This window comes from Tamandua tetradactyla, chromosome 11, assembly GCF_023851605.1.
Source record: "Tamandua tetradactyla isolate mTamTet1 chromosome 11, mTamTet1.pri, whole genome shotgun sequence".
Taxonomy (NCBI): domain Eukaryota; kingdom Metazoa; phylum Chordata; class Mammalia; order Pilosa; family Myrmecophagidae; genus Tamandua; species Tamandua tetradactyla.
Genome location: NC_135337.1, coordinates 89,974,887 through 89,999,257, shown reverse-complemented (window position 1 = coordinate 89,999,257; position 24,371 = coordinate 89,974,887). Strand labels below are relative to the sequence as shown.

The 24,371-nt window shown below is 39.7% G+C and overlaps 2 protein-coding genes and 1 pseudogene across 3 annotated transcripts in view; all 3 read right to left on the bottom strand.

Moving 5' to 3' along the window:
* The window catches only part of LOC143650659 (uncharacterized), a 118,210-nt gene extending 93,914 nt beyond the window's left edge, over positions 1 to 24,296 (bottom strand). Inside the window, exon 1 of the mRNA XM_077121712.1 lies at positions 24,188 to 24,296. The gene's annotated coding sequence lies outside the window, so the exon portion shown is untranslated. The remainder of the gene's footprint in view (positions 1 to 24,187) is intronic.
* Positions 1 to 24,301, bottom strand: part of LOC143650664 (zinc finger protein 564-like) — a 47,378-nt gene extending 23,077 nt beyond the window's left edge. The window contains exon 1 of one of the 2 annotated variants that reach the window (XM_077121717.1): positions 24,188 to 24,301. Coding sequence is in view for 1 of the 2 variants with exons in the window: in XM_077121716.1 (XP_076977831.1) it covers positions 4,100 to 4,102 (3 nt within the window). In the remaining variant the exon portion in view is untranslated. Of the gene's footprint in view, positions 1 to 4,099; positions 4,208 to 24,187 lie in introns of those variants that run through there. The other variant, XM_077121716.1, reaches the window with a different exon arrangement.
* LOC143650662 (GPN-loop GTPase 1 pseudogene) lies at positions 14,279 to 20,065 on the bottom strand (annotated as a pseudogene).
* Positions 24,302 to 24,371: the final 70 nt, after the last annotated feature.

The following is a 24,371-nucleotide window of genomic DNA, read 5'->3' as shown; positions in this document are numbered from 1 at the left end:
TAAACGGACTTTAAATGTAAAGACATCATAAGAGACAAAGAAGGACAGTACACAGTAACAAAAGGGACAATTCACCAATAGGAAATAACAATCATAAATGTTTACACGCTCAGTCAAGGAGCTCCAAAGTACATGAGGTAAACACTGGAAAAACTGAAGGGAGTTATAGATGTTTCAACAATAATAGTCGACTTTGAATAATAGAGACTTCAATGCACCACTCTCCCCTATAAACAGAACAAGACAGAGGATAAACAAGGAAACAGAGAACTAAAACAATCTGATAAATTAATTAGACCCAATAGACTTACAGATCATCACACCCCAAAACACCAGAATATGCGTTCTTCTCCAGTGTACAGGGAATGTTCTCCAGCATAGGTCATGTTCTGGGACACAAACTGAGTCTTCATAAACTTATCAAGATTGAAATTGTCCAAAGCACTTCTTCTGCCCTCAACAGAATGAAGCTGGAAATGAATGTCCATGAAAGAACCAGTAGCTTTCACAGACAAATGGAGATTAAACACACTCTTGGGGCCAAGATGGTGGCTTAGCAATGTGCGCGTTTTAGTTCATCCTCCAGAACAACTACTAAATAACCAGAAACAGTACAGAACAGCTCCCAGAGCCACTATAGTGATCGGACACACAGCATACCCCAGTCTGGACCAGCTGGACCGGCTGCGAGTCCCCCCAGAACCATGAATTACCCAAGTCACAGCAGCCAGCGCCCCTCCCCCACAGGCTGCTTCCCAGAGGGGAAAGGAAAGGACTTTACCAGCAGCGGGGGCTGAGCCCAACCAACCTCCAATTGTGTAATCAATTCACAAATTCTGACTACTAAAAATAGGCCCCCAGCTCAGGTGAACCTAGTCTAAGTGGAGGCTGCTCATTGGGCTGGTGGAAAAAGAAAAAAAGAAATGAAACAGAGGTTTTTGTGGCATTGTTTCTACAAAGGCTTCACTGCCTTTGGATACAGCGGCAGGGCTCCTCAGGCTGCAACTGCCCCAGGCATAGGCAGAAACAAGCTCGTCTGAGGGCCTGTCTGGAGCCTGTGCCTTCCCCAGGGGAGGGGTGAAGCCCAACTCAGGTGGAATCCCTCCATCAAGGAATTCAGACCCCAGGGCTTGGTAATTTGAAGCCATTAAAACCAGCCTACAACCTCTCCTCTGTCTCCACCACGCCCCCAGCAGGGAGAGTCTGCCAAAGTTAAAGATACTGCATCATCTTATGGTGGTGGGACCTGCAGGCAGACAAGTGGCACATACTGGGCAGGATAAGAAAAACAGAGCCCAGAGACTTCACAGGAAAATCTTTCAACCTGCTGGGTCTCACCCTCAGGGAAAACCGACGCAAGTGACTCTTTCCTCCTGACAGGAGGCCAGTTTGATCTGGAGAAAACCCAGCTGGGGTCTATAATACCTACATAGACCCTCCTAAGGGTGGGGGGGGGGGGGGAAAGGCACCATACAAGCAGGGAAAGAAACAAGAAAACAAGAACTAAAAAATTCTCCTCTGTTAAACAAAAGCTAAGCTAGAGGTACAGAAAAAGCTGAACTGAATGTCAAAGAATAGAGAGACAACAAATTCATCCAGTAAGAAAACCCTAGGTAAAAGATGTGCAAGCAATCTCCAGAATAAACTAGTTAAGGTAATTAAATGTCTAGACGCCAGCAAAAAATAACAAATCACACCAGGAAAATTGAAGATATGGCCCAGTCAAAGAAATAACAAACCAACAACTCAAACGAGATACAGGAGCTGAAACAATTAATTCAGATTATACGAACAGACATGGAAAATCTCATCAAAAGCCAAATCAATGAACTGAGGGAGGATATGAAGAAGGCAAGGAATGAACAAAAAGAAGAAACGGGAAGTCTGAAAAAACAAATCACAGAACTTATGGGAATGAAAGGCACGGTAGAAGAGATGAAAAAAAACAATGGAAACCTACAATGGTAGATTTCGAGAGGCAGAGGATAGGATTAGTGAACCGGAGGACAGGACATTTGAAATCCGACAAGAAACAGAAACTTTAGGGAAAAAAATGGAAACAACATATTCTTAAACAATCAGTGAGTCAAAGAAGAAATTGGTAGAGAAATTGGTAAATATCTGGAATATCACACGGCAGTAAGACAAATCGAGGTCCGGAGAGTTAGCATAGCTATGTACAATAACAGTTAAAACAAGCAAAGGGAAGATTAGGTCTCAATTACAGTTAAACACAAGCCAATCTGGGACATAGCCCAAATACCCCTAAAGGGTGGGAAAAAGATCAAAGGAGATGGTGGAGTTATACAGAGAAGTTAGGGTTTAGAGTATAAGTGCTGAATCATTATACTGATATTTTAGTCTCCATTATCTTAGAGCAGCTAGAAGTAAAAACCTAAAATTGTGGAACTGTAACGCATACCAAACTCTGAAATCTTTTCTACAACTAATTGTTGGGATGTGCTAGGAAATTTATTGCCTTTTTTGTATATATGTCACTTTTCACAAAAAAAGAGAAAAAAGTCTATTGTGATGTTAAAAAAATATTTATTATTTCCAGCCTCCAGTGTTCTGGAGCAGCTAGAAGGCAAAATCTGAGAGGATGGTATGGTAGCCCATGATAAACTCTGGGATCTGTCCTGTAACTACTTGTTGAAGAGTGCTTTGAAAATTATTGCTTTTTTCTTTCTTGGCTTTGCATATGCTATATTTTACAATAAAAAAAGTTAAAAACAAAAACAAAAACCTGGTATTTTGAGGAGGATGGAGCAAGAGCACTGGAGAGGACTAGGATATGTTGACAGTGAGGTTTATTTTGGGGGAGGTGCATGGTCCAGGAAACTAACTCATGAGTCTTTTTAAGTTACACTTTCTTGTACGGTGGATAATTTTCTTTAGTCTTTGCATGCATTATTTATTTAAAATATACTGAGAAATCTATGTAAATCATATTTCAATTTTTAAGCTATGTTTTAATTCATTTTTACTTTTATAAATTTAATTTTTGGTTAATTTAACTTTAACTTAGAAAGGTTTCCTAAACCATTCTAACATTTAATCCATAAACCCTAACATTTATGAAAGTGCAAACCATAAAAATGAATTTTTTTTCAACTCTTTCCAGAACTAAAATGATTAGTGGTATCATAGTGCTTGCTTTCACTTTTAAACTGGGGAGTATTTTTAGGAAGGAGTAGCCTATTTAATGCATCAGAGGTTCAGACCTAATTCGTTAGGTGCATTAGCATTCTCAAGGATTTACATAAGTTTTTAGTAATTCTCACATCAATTAAAATAGAAGTTCAATCGTCTTCAGAAAGGTATTGCCTTTGAAATGTCTAAATTCTCTAGCCACGAAAACACAGAAAAACTGCTTCAGAATATGGAAACTGACCTGAGAACTTAAATACAGCCATCTCATCTCTTAAGGTCCTCTCACCAAAAAAGGAATTAAAAATTGTTTGGTTCCAAAATGCTTTCGTCTTTCTCGCATCTTCTCTCTCAGTCTACGTACAATTTCACCCAAGAAAATAGAAATCTTATACATTCAAAGAAGGGAATAAAATTACAAAATGCTTCGGTAAACCGAAGTAATAGGGCAGCAAGACCTGAAAAAGGAATCAAAAGGGAAGAAAAGCAAGCATTTGAGCCGGTCCGAACTACTCTTCAACAAGTAGTTACAGGACAGATCCCAGAGTTTATCATGGGCTACCATACCATCCTCTCAGATTTTGCCTTCTAGCTGCTCCAGAACACTGGAGGCTGGAAATAATAAATATTTTTTTAACATCACAATAGACTTTTTTCTCTTTTTTTGTGAAAAGTGACATATATACAAAAAAGGCAATAAATTTCCTAGCACATCCCAACAATTAGTTGTAGAAAAGATTTCAGAGTTTGAGCTATATTTATTGTAAAATATAGCATATGCAAACATGAAACCGAAGGAAACCCACACTCAGAAAGTTAACCCCAAAGCGGGCCCCCGGCCTGGACCGCGGAGGTGACCCGGGGTCCCGCGCCCACAGCGGGCGCCGCCCGCTGCCCGGCCGCGCCCTCCCCGCCCCCGCCAGGCCAGGGACCCCCGCCCCGCACTCACCATGTCCGCCTCCCCAGGGCCCGTGGGGCGTCCGCGCGACGGCTCCACGACCCTGTGCAAGGGACGCGGCGGAGACAGGACCCCCGAGGCTGCCGAGGGCACGGGACACGCGCCGTGGGGCGGGACCTGAGCGAGTTGAGAACTCCACGTGGGTTCGCGGGGCGTCGCCCCGCCCCTAGCGGCGCCCCTGATTGGGCAGTTCTCACGGCCCCGCCCCTGTAGCCCGAATACCGTAGGGGGGCGGGGCCTCCTCTTCAGGACTGACACCTGCCCCAGCTCCGGAGAGATTCGCGCCGAAAAAGTTGCAACCCGCCTGCGGGGCGGACCCTGGTGTCTTCCTCAGCTCCGCCGGCCCCTCGTAGGTCAGTGTTCTGCAGCCGGGGACACAGGTGCGACGGGAATTTCAGACTCAGTTTCCAGATAGAGGGATCCCTTGTCCAGAGCAAAAGGAGCACGCACGCCAGGCTAGAGTGGACAGGACGGCGTGGTGTCCCCAGGAATTGCAGGTCTCCGTGTGAGCCTACCAGGCCACCCATGGAACTGTGCCATTTATTTACAAAAGTAGGCATTTACAAGTGATGAATAAAGAATCTGACTCAATTTTCTTTTTTGGATGTTGACCGTGTAGGGACTGCCACCCTCTGTACTTTATATAAGAAAATATTTTTAACAACTTCTGGTCAGTGGCTAATAGGCTGACTACTTGGTTAAGACTTTGGCAAAACCAAAGCTGATAAATACAAGGCCAAGATATTTGGGGTAAGAAGAAAACGCAGTACCCAACCTGGGGCACCGTACCTCAGCTTATACCAAACAAGAGGGATTGGAGGCATGATGCAACAAAAACGACATTGAGCTAACCAAACCACTAAAAATAGGTGAGCCTCTTGGAGGAGGGGGAGTCCCCAGAACTTTGGTATGAGACACTATCCCTTCTATGGGTGTGCGCATGAGTGGTCAGGGCACTTGAGCATCATGGGATTACAGAAATGGACTGCCAATAGAGGAGTCAACACAGCAGAGAAACATTTATACAAAACAATTAGGGACTGCGGCATATGCCAGAAATCAAGAAGAAATTCACAGAGAAGGGTCAAATCAAAATTGGTAAATGGCCCTCCACGCTACATGGGACTTGACTCCCAGGGGTGTAAATCTCCCTGGCAATGTGGGACACAACTCCCAGGGTAAGCCAGGATCCAGCATCATGGGATTGGGAAAGCCTTCTTAACCAAAAGGAGAACGAGAGAAATGAGACAAAATAAAGTTTCAGTGGCTGAGAGATTTCAAACAGAGTCGAGAAGCTATCCTGGAGGTTATTCATATACATTACATAAATAACCCTTTTTAGTTTATGGTAGATTGAACTGGCTGCAGGGAAGCCCCTGAAACTGTTGAGCTGTGTTCCAGTAGCCTTGATTTTTGAAGATGATTGTAAACTACATAGCTTTTACAATGTGACTACTGGTTGTGAAAACCTTGTGTCTGTTGATCCTTTTATCCAGATTATGGACAGATGAGCAAAAAAAAAAAAAAGAAGATAAAAATAAATACATAAGAAAATAATAGAGGGAGATAAAGGGTAAAAATTGGGTAAATTGAAATACTGTGGGTCAATGAGAGGGAGAGGTAAGAAATATGAAATGCATGAAGCTCTTTTTCTTTTCTTTTTATTTCTTCTGGAGTGATGCAAATGTTCTACAAATAATCATGGTAAACAGTACACAATAATGTGATGATAATGTGAACCACTGATTGTATAACATGGTTGAACTGTACATGTATGATATTTCTCAATAAAAATGATTTTTAAAAGAATGAAAACAACCTCCATAATAAATTAATTAAGGAAATCAAATGCCTAGATGCTAGGAAAAAATAACGAGTCATACTAGGAAAACTGAAGCTATGACCAGTCAAAGGCACAAACCAATACTTCAAATGAGATACAGGAGTTGAAACAACTAATTCAGGATGCTCCAACAAACATGCAAAATCTCATCAAAAATCAAATCAATGAGTCAAGGGGAGATATAAAGAAGACATTGAGCAAACATAAAGAAGAACTCAAAAGTTTGAAAACAACAAATTGCCAAGCTTACAGGAATGAAAGGCACAATGAAGGGATGAAAAAAAAAAACACTGGAAACCTACAATAGAATTGAAGAGGCAGAAGAAAAGATTAGTGAACTAGATGACTGGACATTTGAAATCCAATACACAAAAGAAACCATAGGGAAAGAATGAAGAAATATGAGCAGGATATTAGGGAAGTGAATGACAACATGAAGCCCACGAATATACGTGTTGTAGTGTCCCAGAAGCAGAAGAGCAGGGAAAAGCAGGAGAAAGACTAATGGAGGAAATAACTGAAAATAGCCCATCTCTTATGAAAGACATAAAGTTACAAATCCAAGAAGTGCAGTGTGCCCCAAACAGAATAGATCCAAATACACATGCTCCAAGACACTTATTAATCAGATTGTCAAATGTCAAAGACAAAGAGAGAATTTTGAAACTGGCAGGAGGAAGGTAATCCATCACATACTATGGAAACTCAGTAAGACTATGGGGGGATTTTTCAGCAGAAACCATGGAGGCCAGGAGGCAGTGGTATGATATATTTAAGATTCTAAAAGAGAAAAACTACCAACCAAAAATTCTATACCCAACAAAATTATCCTTCAAAAATAAGGGGGACAACCAAAACCATTCCTGCCAATCCTATTGAACACCTAGAGCATTATATAAGATTCTACAAATGCACTGGGGTAACTTTCCTGAAACCTGCAACCTCCAGACAGGTCCCTGGACCAGATAAGTCCCAACACCTAGAGGGGCCAGCCTCTCCAGAACTTCCACTAGTTCCATCCCTCTACCCCTTATTATCGACAGCCCCTTCCAATTTGAAAATATTAGAATGGGCATAGCCCAAATACCCCTAAAGAGTAGGAGAAAGATCAAAGGTGATGGTGGAGTTATACAGAGTAGGCAGGGTTTAACAAATGAATATGATGACTGAATCATTATATTGGTATTTCCTTTAGTCTCCAATATCTTGTAGCACCTAGAAGTAAAAACCTAAAATTGTGGAACTGTAACCCATACCAAACTCTGAAATCTGTTCTACAACTAATTGTTGTAATGTGCTCTGAAATATACTTCTTTTTTGTAATATGTTATTTTTAACAAAAAAAAAGAAGAAAAAAGCCAATGGTGATAATAAATGTACAGCTATATGATAATACTGTGAACTAATGACTGTACATTTTGGATGATTACATGGTATGTGAATATATAATACATATAAATAAAAAGATCTTTTTTTAAATGAGGGGGAGAATAAAATATTTTCAGACAAACAGTCACTGAAAGAATTTAGGACTAAGTGACCAGCTCTGCAAGAAATACTAAAGAGAACACTACAGGCAGATAGGAAAAGGCAGGAGATACAGGCCCGGAGAAGACTGTAGAAATGAAGACTATCAGTAAAGGTAAAAGGAGAAAAAAAATAGATATGACCTACAAAATCCCAAAAAACAAATGGTAGAAGAAAGTACTGCCTTTACAATAATAATATTAAATATTAATGGATTAAACTCCTCAATCAAAAGACACAGACTGGCAGAATGGATTAAAAACAGGACTCATCTAGAACAAATGTTAAAATAAATTCAGTTTGAAATGCTAGTGGTAAATGAAAGTGAGGGGTAAAGGGTATGGTATGTATAGTCTTTTTTTTCTCTTATCATTTTATTTCTTTTTCTGTTGTCTTTTTATTTCTTTTTCTAAATCGATGCAAATGTACTAAGAAATGATGAATATGCAACTATGTGATGATATTAAGAATTACTGTTGGAAATGTAGAATGGAATGATATCTAAATGTTTTGTTTTGTTTGTTAATTTTTTTAATTAATAAAAAAAAGCTTAGAAAAAAAAACAAAAAAACAGGACCCATCTATAGGCTGTCTACACGAGACTCATATTAGACCCAAGGACAAAAATAGGTGAAAGTGAAAGGTTGGGAAAAGTTATTTCGTGCAAACAACAACCAGAAAAGAGTAGAGGTAGCTATACTAATATCCAAAAAATTAGAAATCAAATATAAAACAATTATAAGAGACAAAGAAGGACACTATGTATTTTAATAAAAGGAACAATTCAATGAGAAGACATAGCAATCATAAACATTTATGCACCAAGCGAGAGTGCTCCAATATACATTAGGCAAACACTGACAACACTGAAGGGAGAAGTAGACACTCTACCATAATAGTTGGAGACTTCAATTCCCCACTCTTATCAATGGGTATAACATCTAGACAGAGGATTAATAAAGAAACAGAGAATTTTAATAATATGATAAATGAGCTAGAGTTAACAGACATGTTCATTACACCGCACAATAGCGGAATAAATATTTTTCTCAAGTGCTCATGTATCATTCTCAAGGATAGACCATATGCTGGGTCACAAAGCAAATTTCAATAAATTTAAAAAGACTGAAATCATACAAAACACTTTCTCATATCATAATGGAATGAAGTTGGAAGTCAATAACAGGGCCAGAAAATTCACAAATATATGAAGACTAAACAACATACTCTTAAACAACCAGTGGATCAAAGAAGAAATTACAAGAGAAATCAATAAATATCTTGAGGCAAATGAAAATGAAAACACAACACATTAAAAATTATGGAATGCAGCAAAGGCAGTGCTGAGAGGGAAATTTATTGCCTTAAATGCCTGTATTAAAAAAAAGAAAGAGTAAAAATCGAGGTTTAAGCTATTCACTTGAAAGAACTAGAGAGAGAACAGCAAATTAACTCCAAAGCAAACAAAAGGAAAGAAATAATAAACATTAGAGCAGATATAAATGAAATTGAGAATATGAAAATAATTGAGAAAAATCAACAATATCAGAAGTTGGTTGTTAGAAAAAATCAATATAATTGATGGATCCTTTGCTAAGTTGATAAAAGAGAGAGAGAGAGAGAGAGAGAGGATGCAAATAAATAAAATCAGAAATGGAAGAGGAGACAAAGCCACTGACCCCGCAGAAATAAAGGAGGTAATGAGAGGATACTATGAGCAAATATATGCTAATAAACTTGACAATGTAGATGAAATGGACAACTTCCAGAAAGGCATGAACAACCAACATTGACTCAGGAAGAAATAGACGTGCTCAACAAGCCAATCACAAATAAAGAGACTGAAACATCATCAAGAAGCTCCCCAAAAAAGAAAAGTCAAGGACCAAATGTGAATTCTACCAAGTATTCAGAAAGAATTACTACCAATCCTGCTCAAACTCTTCAAAAAAATTGAAGAGGAGGGAAAGCTACCTAACTCCTTCTATGAAACCAACATCACCCTAATACAAAAGCCAGACAAAGATACTACAAGAAAAGAAAATTATAGATGAATCTCTTTAATAAATATAGGTGCAAAAATCCTTAACAAAGTACTTGCAAATCAAATCCAAAGGCACATTGAAAGAATTATACATCATGATCAACTGGGATTTATTCCAGGTATGTAACGCTGGTTTAACATAAAAAAATCAACTAATGTAATACACCATATGAACAAATCAAAGCAGTAAAACCGCATGATCATCTCAATTGATGCAGAAAAGGCATCTGACAAAATTCAACATCCTTTCTTGATGACAACACTTCAAAGGAAAGGAATAGAACCGAATTTCCTCAACATGATAAAGGGAATATATGAAAAACTCACCTGTAACATCCTCAATGGGGAAAGACTGAAAGTTTCCCCTCTCTAAGATTAGGAACAAGACAAGGATGTCCACTGTCACCACTGTTATTCAACATTGTGCTGGAAGTTCTAGCCAGAGCAATTAGACAAGAAAAAGAAATAAAAGGCATCCAAACTGGAAAGGAAGAAGTAAAACTCTCATTGTTTACAGATGACATAACAGTGTATGTTGAAAATTCAAAAAAATCTACAGCGAAGCTACTAGAGCTAAGAAATGAGTACAGCAAAGTGGCAAGGTACAAGTTCAATGCCCAAAAATCAGTAGTGTTTCTATACACTATAAATGAGCAATCTGGGGGGGAAATCAAGAAAAAAAATTCCATTTACAATAGCAACCCAAAGAATAAAATATTTAGTAATAAATTTAGCTAAGGATACAAAAGATCTATACACAGAAAACTACAAGATATTGTTAAAAGAAATAAAGACCTAAATAAATGTAATGGCATATGGTGTTCATGGATTGGAAAACTAAGTGCAGTTATGATGTCAATTCTACCAAAACTGATTTATAGATTCAATGGAATACCAATTAAAATCTCAACAATTTACTTTGCAGAAATTTATTTGGGAGGGCAGGGTGTCCTGAATAGCTAAAAATATCTTGAGAAAGAAAAATGAAGTGGGAAGACTCACACTACCTGACTTTAAAACATATTATGAAGCTACAGTGGTTAAAACAGCATGGTACCGGTGTAAAGATAGATATACTGACCACTGGAATTGAATTCAGTTTTCAGAAACAGACCCTCTCATGTATGGACAACTGATCCTCGATAAGGCAGTTAAGCCAATCCAACTGGGACAGAGCCTCTTCAACAAATGGTGTTTGGAGAACTGGATATCCACATGCAGAAGAATGAAAGTAGATCCATATCTCCCACCCTATTAAAAATTAACTAAAAATGGATCAAAGATTCAAACATTAGAGCTAAGAACATAAAACCTTTAGAAGAAAATGTAGGGAAATATCTTATAGATCGTGTAGTAGGAGGCCATTTCCTAGACCTTACACCCAAAACACAAGCATTGAAAAAGAAATAAATATATGGAATCTCCTCAAAATTAAACACTTCTGTGCATCAAAGAACTTTGTAAGGAAATGAAAAGGCAGCCTACACAATGGGAGACAACATTTAGAAACCGCACATCAGATATGGGTTTAATATTCAGAATACATAAAGAGATGCTACAAGTCAACAACAACAAGATAGAAATAACCAATTTAAAAAATTGCAAAACACATAAATAGACACTTCAGAAGAGGAAATACAAATGGCTAAAAAGCACATGAAAAGATGCTCACTTTCACTGGCTATTAGGAAAATGCAAATCAAAAACACAATGAGATACCATCTCACACCCAGTAGAATGGCCATTATCAAAAAAAACAAGCACTGGAGACGATGTGGAGAAAGAGGCATACTTATCCAACGTGGTGGGAATGTAAAATGGTGCAACAGCCCTGGAAAGCAGTTTGGGAGTTTCACAGGAAGCTAACTATAGACTTGCCATGTGATCCTGTAATCCCATTATTAGCTATATGTTCAGAGGAAATGAAGGCAAGGACACAAATGGAAGGTTAAATGGCCTGTGCTGGTTTGAAACTGTTGTATACCCCAGAAAAGCCATGTCCTTTAATTTTGGTTCAATATTGTAGAGTAGAAACCTTTGGGTAGATTCTTTCTGTGGAGATTGACCCACTCAATTATGGTTTGGCCTTCTGATTGAATTATTTCCCATGGAGATGTGGCTGCCCAATTGTGGGTGTGGCCTTTTGATTAGATCACTTTTCATGAGGATGTGGCATGGTCAATTATGGGTGTGGCCTTTTGATTAGATGGAGATGGACACCACCCATTCAAGGTGGGTCTTGATTACTTTATTGGATTCCTTTAAAGGGGAGACGTTTTGGAGAAAACACAGTTGCTTCAGAGATACAGACACTTGGAGATGCCTGGAGTGCCACCAGAGAGAGAGAAAATGCCTAGACAAAGATATTTAGAGATGCAAAGACCAGCAGATGTTGCCATGTGCCTTCTATAAGTTGCTAAGAAGCCAGAACACAGAGTTGTGTACCAGAGCAGCTAAGTGTAGGCCCACAGACACTTAGAGAGGAAACCACTGACATCAGAAGCTGAAAGCAACGGAACCAGGAAAAAGGACCAGCAGATGCCAGAAATATGCTTTCCTATGAGACAGATACTAACCTTCCTTGAGTCAAGGTACCTGTCTCTAGATGCCTTATGTTCTAGTTTGCTAGCTGCTGGAATGCAACACACCAGAGACGGATTGGCTTTTAATAAAAGGGGATTTATTTTGTTGGTTCTTCAGAGGAAAGGCAGCTAACTTTCCACTGAGGTTCTTTCTTATGTGGAAGGCACAAGATGGTCTCTGCTGGTCTTCTCTCCAGGTCCCTGGGTTCCAACAACTTTCCCCGGGGTGACTTCTTTCCGCATCTCCAAAGGCCTGGGCTGAGCTGCAAGTGCTGAGATGAGGAATGCCGAGCTGCTAGCAGTGCTACATTGTGCTCTCTTATTTAAGCACCAGTCAATTAAGTCAAACATCACTCATTGCAGCAGACACGCCTCCTAGCTGACTGCAGATGTAATTGGCAACAGATGAGGTTCACGTACCGTTGGCTTATGTCCACAGCAACAAGACTAGGTATGCTCACCTGGCCAAGTTGACAACTGAATCTAACTAACACACCTTGGTTGACATTTTTATAGCCTCAGAACTGTAAACATGTAGCCTAATAAGTTTCCTTTTTAAAAATCATTCTGTTTCTTGTATATTGTATGCCAGCAGCTTTAGCAAACCAAAACGGATTTTACTACCAGAGAAGTGGGGTGCTGAGGTTTGCAAATACCAAACATATTGAAACAGCTGTTTAAATGGATAAGGGGAAGATTCTGGAACCGTTGTGAGCAGCTTGATAGAGAATGCCTAGAATGCTATGAAGAGACTGTTGGTAGAAATATGGACTCTAAAGATATTTCTGATAAGGCCTTAGACAGAAATGATGAATGTGTTATTGCAAACTGGAGGGAAGGTGGACCCTTGTTTTAAAGTGGCAGTGAATTTGGCAAAATTGACTACTGATCTTGGATAGAGGGCAGAATTTAAAAACAGCAAGTTGGGGCACTTGGCTGAAGAGATGTCCAAACTAAAATGTGAAAAATGCAGCCTGGTTACTCCTTGTAGCTTACAGTAAGATACGACAGGAAAGAGATAAGTTGAGAACTGAACCCTTGGGTACTGGTGGTCTGGGAAATTCTAGGCTTCCAAAAAGTGAGACTCCAGTGAATAGGGCCCCATGTGAGGATTTAGCAAAACATGGAAACAGTCAGACATTATAGGACAAGCAAGGATTGAAGATAGAGTTATCCAGAAAGGATCTGTGGAAAATCTTATTGTGTGATGGCTATGACCCCTGTATACTGCATGGAAAACCAATAAATTGCTTTTGAGATCTGTATGAATGGAACCACTGCCAGTCTGGACTAAAAGGGATAGAAAAGGGACTGATTGAAAGAAAAATGACTTTAAAGGCAGATTCATGGAAGCTAAAGTCTGAAGCCAAGAAACCTCAGGCCAGGAGAGTAGACCCACCCACACATGTGGAGAGGGTGAGTTTCCCTGAAAGCAGAGGGCAGGCCTTCTGCCTCAATGATCAGGAAGAGTTTTGCCACTTCAGGCTTTAGAGAGGGTGGAGCTAATTCCCCATTGATTGGGGGGAGCCTGGCGATTGCCCCATTGTTTTGAGGGGGTTGATTGTGTACCCCAGAGATGACAGAGAACCCAGGTATTGCCCTGATGCTTGGAGAGTGTGAAGCCAAGAAAAATGTGGTGCCCTCAATGTTTCCCAGTGTTACAACCTTCACTCCAGCATTTGCAGACAGCAGAGCCAATGCATAAACCCTTAGAGAGGGTGGAACTAAAGGCCCAAGGATGAACAACTCTCAGACTTTGAAATCGAATGGAGTTTGCCCTGCAGGTTTTTGGAACTATATGGGTCCAGTGATACCCACTGTCTTTTAATTTTTCCCCATGGGAATGGGAACATATATCCTGTGACAGTTCCTCCTTTGTATATTGCCATCGGGTAATTTGTTCTAAATTTTACAGGTCAACAGCCAAAGGAAAATTTTTTGCCATAGGACAGACCATGCTATAACTCACTTTGATGAGATTTTGTATTATTTTTGACATGGTATTGCATTTGTATTGTTACTGAAATGGTTTAAGGCTTCTGTAATATTAGGATGGAGTTAATGTATTTTTTTTATTTTTTTATTAATTAACGGGAAAAAAGAAATTAACCCAACATTTAGAAATCATACCATTCTACATATGCAATCAGTAATTCTTAACATCATCACATAGATGCATGATCATCATTTCTTAGTACATTTGCATCGGTTTAGAAGAACTAGCAACACAACCGAAAAAGATATAGAATGTTAATATAGAGAAAAAAATAAAAGTAATAATAGTAAAAACAAAACAAAACAAAACCCTATAGCTCGGATGCAGCTTCATTCAGTGTTTTAACATGATTACTTTACAATTAGGTATTATTGTGCTGTCCATTTTTGAGTTTTTGTATCTAGTCCTGTTGCACAGTCTGTATCCCATCAGCTCCAATTACCCATTATCTTACCCTGTTTCTAACTCCTGCTGGACTCTGTTACCAATGACATATTTCAAGTTTATTCTCGAATGTCGATTCACATCATTGGGACCATACAGTATTTGTCTTTTAGTTTTTGGCTAGACTCACTCAGCATAATGTTCTCTAGGTCCATCCAGAGTTAATGTATTTTGAATATAGAAATAACATGACTTTTGGGGGTCCAGAGGTTGAATGTCTTAGTTTGAAACTGTTGTGTACCTCAGAAAAGCCATTTAATCCTGATTCATTATTGTAGGGTGGAGACCTTCGATTAGATCATTTCCATGGAGATTCGCCCACTCAATTGTGGTTGTGACCTTTTGATTAGATTAGTTCCATGGAGATATGGCATGCCCAACTGTGGGTGTGGCCTTTTGATGAAATGGAGATGGACTTCACCCATTCAAGGTGGGTCTTGATAGCCTTACTGAACTTCTTTAAAGGGAAGACATTTTGGAGAAAACAGTTGCTTCAGAACTTGCAGTGATGAGGACATCTGGATGTGCTTGGAGTACCAACAGAGAGAAAGCAGATGCCTAGATACAGACATTTGGAGATGCACAGCCCAGAATATGTTGCCATGTGCCTTCCTGTGAGCTGCTAAGGAAATCAGAACCCAGAGTTGTGTCCCAGAGGAAATAATTGAAGGTACACAGAGGCTCAGAGAAGATACCAATGGCATCAGAAGCTGAAAGCAAGGGAACCAGGAATAAGGATCAGCAGACACCAGCCCTGTGCCTTCCTTGAGTCAAGGTATCTTTCTCTGGATGCTTTAGTTTTTAAATTTTCATGGACTTAGAATTGTAAACTCATAACCTAATAAATTTCGTTTTTAAAAGCCATTCCATTTCTGGCATATTGCATTCCAGCAGATTTAGCAAACCAAAACAGGGCCCCTTAACCAAGCCATCTTGAAAGTTATTACAAATCCACGGTATTCGAAATAGCATAGTATTGACACAAGGACAGGCATACATACAGTCCAACAGAATCAAACTGAGAGTTCAGAAATCAACCCTCACTTTTATGACTAACTGAATTTTTTTCCTTTTGTATCTGGTTTATTTCACTCAACATGGTACCTTAGAAGTTCATAGATGTGGTAGCATGTACCAGCACTTCATTTGTTTTGTTTGTTTGTTTTTTATTTATTAAACATAACCACATACAAACACAAACATTCTCACAATATGATCATTCCATTCTTTTTTTTTTTTTTTTGGCTTGAACAATAGGAATTTATTGGCTCATGATTTTGAGGTTAGGAGAAGTCCAAGATGGACTCCTCAGAAATGGAATGCTTTCTCCCCAAAGACTATAACATTCTGGTGCTGACTGTTGGCCATCCTTGGGGTTCCTTGGCTTCCATCCCTGCCTTATATCACATGGCAATGTCCTCTCCTTTCTCTTTCAGGTTCTTTTGACTTCAGACTTACAGCTTCTCTGATTATGTCTGAATTTCTTCTCCTTATGAAGGACTCCAGTAATCCAGATTAAGGTCTACACTCATTCAGTTGGGCCACACAACTTAACTAGAACAACATCTTCAATGGATTCACACACTATTTCTATCTCCTGATGGTCTCTGTTACCAACGAAATATTCCAAGTTTATTCACTAATGTCAGTTCATATCAGTGAGACCATACAGTATTTGTCCTTTAGTTTTTGGCTAGTCTCCCTTAGCATAATGTTCTCAAGGTCCATTCATATTGTTACATGCTTCATAAGTTTATTCTGTCTTAAACCTGCATAATATTCCATCGTATGTATATACCACAGTTTGTTTAGCCACTCATCTGTTGATGGACATTTTGGCTGTTTCCATCTCTTTGCAATTGTAAATAATGCTGCTATAAACATTGGTGTGCAAATGTCCATTTGTGTCTTTGCCCTTATGTGCTCTGAGTAGATACCTAGCAATGGTACTGCTGGGTCATATGGCAATTCTATATTCAGCTTTTTGAGGAACTGCCAAACTGCCTTCCACAGTGGCTGCACCATTTGACATTCCCACCAACAGTGAATAAATGTGCCTCTTTCTCCACATCCTCTCCAGCACTTGTCATTCTCTGTTTTGTTGATAATGGTGGGTGTGAGATGATATCTCATTGTAGTTTTGATTTGCATTTCTCTAATGGCCAGGGATGTTGAGCATCTCTTCATGTGCCTTTTGGCCAGTTGTATTTCCTCTTCTGAGAAGTGTCTGTTCAACTCTTTTTCCCATTTTGTAATTGGATTGACTGTCTTTTTGTTGTTGAGTTGAACAATCTCTTTATAAATTCTGAATACTAGACCTTTATCTGATATGTTGTTTCCAAATATTGTCTCCCATTGTGTAGGCTGTCTTTTTACTTTCTTGATGAAGTTCTTTGATGCACAAAGATGTTTAATTTTGAGGAGTTCCCATTTATTTATTTTTATTTTTTTTCCCTGTTGAAAGAAGTGAATTTATTGGGGATTATATCATTTTCTATTTTGAAATCATGACAGGCAAGCTTACGAAGTTAGAGCTTGAAGACTTTGTTGAAAGCAGGATTCTTATCATTAATAATGTATTTTGCCTACTTTAACAGATGAGGTGTCCTACGATGAGCTACCCGGTGTGGGCCATATTTCACACCAACAGTGACTAATAGCCAAAGAGACTCCACTGCCATTCTGGGCAAGATCATGTTTCTCTTCTCCCTTTCTGCTAGAAACAGGAAAACTCACAGTGTAGAATCAGGAACAATATGTTGGGGAAACAGAGTCTATAAACTCAGCCTAATAACAGATTCAAATGATCACCAACAGAATAAGTTCTCTCTTCCAGCCATCAGCAGCAAAAGTACTTGAGTTCTAAATGATAACTCTTGAAGAGACATCAACTTCCAAGAATAGTTAGTATACTCTTCCTTGCTTAAGCCCACATCAAAGGCCTAGAAGAATCAGCATCTACCTTCCAGGTCCCAAGGTCTTTCTATCACTGGCTTCAGCTCGAGTCATGAGCTATCCCTAATAACAGAACTCTGTTACTCTGAAGAAAACTGTCCTTTATGATAAGGCCCAATCAGAGGTAAAGGCAGCTTCTTCACATAGAGTTCCAAAACTTTGGCTTTCTAGAAACAACTGAGTTTTCCTGAAGTCTTCCTCCTATTTATTGCTTCTCTTCCAATACTGGGCCATTGATTCTTGCATAAAATTCTGGAACGCTGGTTCTTCACGGCTTTCCTCAGTAACTCTGTGGTTGATATTATCAGTATCACTTTCTGCTTCCTCATCCCCTTCCTCCAAGGTTCCTCGAATCAGGATCAGGTCAGAAGGGTCCATCACAGGAGAAAAGTTGTCTGTGGTAGTTCCCATGTCCAAGACCACAGAGCCCATATCCTTCTGAAGACGTTCCAGTTGTTCTTCCTGCTGCTGACTCTGTGCACTGGCCAGTGATTTCTTCAGACATTCATATTCAGGGCAGTACTCTCTGTCATATTCTTCTGCAGCACTGGTGACTTGAACAAAGAGTTCATCCAAGCCTGTACCCAGAACAGCAGAGACAACTACCACCCTGAGTGAGCTGTAAAACTCATCCAACACCAGGCTCATAGAACAAGTCAGATTACTGACATATGTAGTCTCCTGATTCAAGGCATCTTGAAAAGCCTCAAAATCCTGCATCCCTTCCACTGCAAAGCTGTGGTCAATGATGTCAGTTTTATTCATGACCACGATGAAAGGCAGCTTGGTTTTATACAAGATGCTGCATGCATACAGCATATTGGACATGAAGGTCACTGGATTGGTACTTCGTGATGTATCCATTACATAGATGACAACTGTTGGAAATGAGGATGCCAGAGCCTCAGTGATGATTGTCCCAGAAGCTGACCAAGTGAACACCTCTATCTGTCCAGGTGTGTCAATCAAGACATATTTAGACAACTTCTGGGCCTTCTCGATAAATTTCATCACCTGATCAAACCTGGTAGCAAAGAGATTGAGTGAGGTCACAATGCCACCATTGGGCCCAAGTCCATACTGTTTCATGACTTCTTTATACTTCACAGTGTCACGAATATCAATTGGCAGGAAAAGGGACTTCATGCACTGCTGGATCCAGGTTGATCACATAAGGTGGAGAGCCTTGGCTATGCAGATGTCCTGTGAGCCTCTGTACAAAGGTGGTTTTCCCAGATCCCGCCATTCCCAACACTAACAGACAGACTGGAGGGTGCGGGCCACCTGACGCCTGAGCCTCAGCTGCAGCTGCGGGGGCCGCCATTTTCCTACTCCATTTATTTATTTATTTCTTCAGTGCTCTTGCTTTAGGTGGACTATAAAACCGCCTCCAATTATAGGATTTATAAGATATTTCCCCACATTTTCCTCTAACTGTTTATGGTCTTAGACCTAATGTTTAGATCTTTGATCCATTTTGACTTAACTTTTGTATAGGGTGTGAGATATGGGTCCTCTTTCATTCTTTTGATTATGGATATCCAGTTCTCTAGGCACCATTTACCGAAGAGACTGTTCTGTCCCAGGTGAGTTGGCTTGACTGCCTTATCAAAGATCAAATCTCCATAGATGAGAGGGTCTATATCTGAACACTCTATTCGATTCCATAGGTCAATATATCTATCTTTATGCCAGTACCATGCTGTTTTGACCACTGTGGCTTCATAATATGCCTTAAAGTCAGGCAGCATGAGATCTCCAGCTTCGTTTTTTTTCCTCAAGATACTTTTAGCAATTCGGGGCACCCTGCCCTTCCAGATAACTTGTTCATTGGTTTTTCTATTTCTGAAAAGTAAGTTGTTGGGATTTTGACTGGTATTGCATTGAATCTGTAAATCAATTTAGGTAGAATTAACATCTCAACTATATTTAGTTTTCCAATCCATGAACACGGTATGCCCTTCCATCTATTTAGGTCTTCTGTGATTTCTTTTAACAGTTTCTTGTAGTTTTCTTTGTATAGGTCTTTTGTCTCTTTAGTTAAATTTATTCCTAACTATTTTATTCTTTTACTTGCAATTGTAAATGGAATTAGTTTCTTGATTTCCCCCTCAGATTGTTCATTACTAGTGTACAGAAACACTACAGATTTTTGAATGTTGATCTTGTAACCTGCCACTTTACTGTACTCATTTATTTTTTTATTTATTTATTTTCAATATTTTATTAATTAAAAAATTACAAGAAACAAACATTCCCAACACATACACTCAGCAATTCACAAGATCATCACATAGTTGCATATTCATCATCATGATCATTTCCCAGAACATTAGCATCAATTCAGAAAAAGAAATAAAAAGACAACAGAAAAATAAAACAAACAGAAAAAAAAATTTTTACAGGCCATACCCCTTACTGATCCCTTTCATTGGTCACTAGCATTTCAAACAAAATCTGTTTTAACATTTGTTCCCCCTATTATTTATTTTTATTCCATATGTTCCTCTCATCTGTTGACAAGGTAGATAAAAGGAGCATCAGACACAAGGTTTTCACATTCACACAGTCACATTTTGAAAGCTATATCATTATACAATCATCATCAAGAAACATGGCTACTGGAACACAGCTCTACATTTTCAGGCAGTTCCCTCCAGCCTCTCCATTACATCTTGGATAACAAGGTGATATCTACGTAATGCATAAGAATAACCTCCAGGATAACCTCTCCACTCTGTTTGGAATCTCTCAGCCATTGACACTTTGTCTCATTTCACTCTTCCCCCTTTTGGTTGAAAAGGTTTTCTCAATCCCTTGATGCTGAGTCCTAGTTCATTCTAGGATTTCTGTCCCAGATTGCCAGGAAATGACCAACAGGAAAAGACAAAAAACATACAATTGGGAAAGGATAGTCCTTTCAACAAATGGTTCTTGGGAAACTGGATCTCCATTTGCAAAAGAATGAAAGTGGACCCCTTCTTCACACCCTGTGTTAGTTTACCAGAACTGGAATGGCTTTTTAAAAGGGGGATTTAATAAGTTACAAGTACAGTTCTAAGGAATTGAAAGTGTCCAAATTAAGGCACCAACAAGAGGTTACTGTCACTCCAGAAAGAATGATACTGTCCAGAACCCCTCTGTCAGCTGGTGTGGTAGTTAGATTCAGTCGTCAACTTGGCCAGGTGAGCATACCTAGTTTTGTTGCTGCGGACATGAGCCAATGGTACGTGAACCTCATCTGTTGCTGATTTACATCTGCAGTCGGCTAGGAGGCATGCCTGCTGCAATGAATGACGTTTGACTTAATTGGCTGGTGCTTAAATGAGAGAGCACAATGTAGCACAGCCTAGCAGCTCAGCATTCCTCATCTCAGCACTCGCAGCTCAGCCCAGGCCTTTGGAGATGCAGAAAGAAGTCATCCCGGGGAAAGTGGTTGAAACCCAGGGGCCTGGAGAGAAGGTCGGCAGAGACCATCCTGTGCCTTCCCACGTAAGAAAGAACCTCAGTGGAAAGTTAGCTGCCTTTCCTCTGAAGAACTAACAAAATAAATCCCCTTTTATTAAAAGCCAATCCGTTTCTGGTGTGTTGCATTCCAGCAGCTAGCAAACTAGAAGAGCTGGGAAGTCACGTGGTGGCATCTGCAGGTCCCTTGCTCCTGGGCTCCATTGCTTTCAGTCTCTATCCATGTGGGGGTTCCTCACTTTGCTTCCCTGGGGCTGGTTTTCATCTCTTGTCTTTCTTGGCTCTCTCCACGTTCTGGCTTACTTAATATCTCATGGCAACACCTGCCGGGCTCCAAGCATCTCCAAACACCTGTGTCTCTGTTTTCCACGTGTCCACATCTGTGTCACCTTCTGCTGTGAAGTTTCTGTCATTTCTGAGGCTTCTGTCCTTTCTCTAGGCTCTGTCATTTCTGTCAGCTCTGAAGTTTCTTTCCAAAATGTTTCCTCTTTTAAAGGGTTTTAACAAACGAATCAAGGCCCACCTGGAATGGGTGGAGTCACATCTCCCTCTAATCAAAGGTCATACCCACAGCTGGGTGAGTCATATCGCCATAGAGATCATCTAATAAAAAATTTCTAACCTGCAGTATTGAATCAGGATTTTAAAAATTGGCTGCTCCCACAAGACTAGATCAGGATTAAAACATGGCTTTCCTGGGGTGCATTAAACCAGGAAAAATCAATTCACAGTGGAACAAAAACCTAAATAATAAGAACCAGAACTATGAAAGTTCTAGAATTAAATGTAGGAAAGCATCTTCAGGACCTTCTGTCAAGCAGTGGTTTCTTAGACTTTACACCCAAAGCATAAGCAGCAAAATAAAAATTTCATCAAAATATAAACTTATACCTCAAAGATCTTTATCGTGAAAATAAAACAGCAACCTACACAACAGGAGGAAATATTTCGAAACCACATATTCAATAAGGGTTTAAGATCCAGAATATATAAAGAAATCCTATAACACAACAAGGAAAAGACAAACAACCCAATTTTAAAATGGGCAAAAGACTTGAATAGATTTTTCTGCAAAGAAGTTATACACATGGCCAAATGGCATGTGGAAAGATGCTCAACATTATCAGCCTTTAGGGAAATGCAAATCAAATCCACAATGGCATACCATTTCACACCTGCTAGAATGACTACTATTAAAAATAACAGAAAATTACAAGTGTTGGAGAAGATGTGGAGAAATAGGAACACTCATTCATTGTTGGTGGGAATGTACAACGCTGAAGCCACAGTAGAAGACAGCTTGGCAGTTCCTCAGAAAGTTAATATAGAATTACCATATGACTTAATCCCATTTATAAGTATATACCCCAAAGAATTAAGACTCAAACAGAATTCGATGTTCACAGAGGCATTATTCACAACTGCCAAAAGCCTGAAGCAATTAAGTGCCCATCAACCAATGAATGGAAAAACAAAACATGGGATATTTTTCAGTTATGAAAAGGAACAAACTTCTGATACATGTGACAACATGGATGAACCCTGAAGACATCAGATTAAATGAAATAAAGGGCAAAAGGACAAAAATTGTATGATTTCATTGATAAACCATTAGAATAAGCAAATTCATAGACTCAGAAACTAGAATATAGTTTACCAGGAGCTGGGGTGGGGACAGGGAATGAGGAGTTAATGCTTAAATTGTACAGGGTTCTTATTTTGGTTAATCATAGACTTTTAGTAATGGGTGGTGAAAATAGCACAACATTGCTAATACAATTAACTGCAGTGAATTATCTACTTGAATGTGGTTAAATGGGAGAAATTAATTGTATGTATGTTATTAGAATAAATTTTTTTAATACATAGACTATACAACACAACCAGTGCAACCTAAAATTAACCATGGATGATAGTCAAATGTACATTTATAAAAGTGTACCTTCATCAATTGTAAGGACACTAATGTAAGATATTATTAATAGGATGGTGTAGTATTCAGGTTCCCATATCAACTTGGCCAGGTGATGGTGCCCAGCTGTTCTGTTGCTGTGGACTTAAATTATCAGCATACGAATTTTATCTATGGCTGATTACATCTGTGGTGGGCTAAGTTCAGTGCCTCCCACAATGAGTGACACTTAATTAGCTGGAGGCTTAAAAGGAAGAGTAAGAAGAGAGAGGAGCAGCTCAGCAAAGCCTAGTGCAGCCCAGCGCAACTCAGCTCAGAGCCTATCAGACCCAAATGTTTAGAGATGCAGAAAGGAAATGCTCCAAGGGAAGCCTTTTGAACTCAGAAACCAAGAGAGAAGCCTAGCAGATGTCACCAAGTGCCCTCCCATGTGACAGAGAAACCCAGATGTTTCTTCTAAGGAACTGTAAATTTGTAACTTTATAAGAGCCTATCCATCTCTATTGCACTGCATTCCAGCAGCGTTAGCAAACTAAAACAGATGCTATAAGAGAACTCCATGTATTGTGCATGATTTTCTGGACACCCAGCACTTTTCTAAAAAGAAGGGGGGGGCAAAGGGTTAAATACACATTTCTCCAGATGATTCAATGTATCAGTATTAAGTTTCAATTTTTTTTCTCTCTCTTTTTTGCATGGGCGGCACCGGAAATCGAACCCGGGTCTTGTGCATGGCAGGCGAGAACTCTGCCACTGCACCACTCTTGGTTGCCCAAGAGTTTCAAATTTTGATAAGCTTTTAATATTTTTCTCTTATATCCGTGAAAATAGAACTTCAATAGTCTTTCACGTAAAAATCATAGCCGGGGTTGCGAGGGTTGTTCAGTGGTAGAATTCTTGCCTGCCATGTGGGAGACCCAGTTTCGACCCCCGGTCCATGCACTTCCCCCAAAATGAAACAAACAAACAAAAATTCAGCAAATGTTGCTGCAGTAACGGGATACTCACATGGAAAAATAATGAAATGTGACCCCACCATACAGCGCACACACATACACACAAATCACGGCCTTTCAAACACATCAAATGGCATCAGATTCTTTGTTACACTTGGTGACATCACTTTTAAGTGCTTATTTTCGTAAGCAAATGGCACATTTCCATGGGTGGCCTGGCAGGCCCACACCCAGACCCTTAATCCCTGGAGGACAACACGCCGTCCTGTCCACTCTGGCCTGGCATTTGTGCCCCTCCTGCTCTAGACCAGGGGAACGCTCCAACTGCAAAATGAGTCTAGAATTCCCAACTCACCTGGGTCCCCGGGTTCAGAAGAAAGACCCAGGAGGGCCGCTGAGCGGCAGGAAGACTGCAGAGGAAGGCGGCGAGCGAGTTAGCTTATTAGTAAATAAACCGGGGCAAGTCCCGACGCCCCTCCTACTCAGTAGCGTGGCGTCCTTGTCACTCGGGCTCGAGGAACTGTCCAATCAGAACGCAG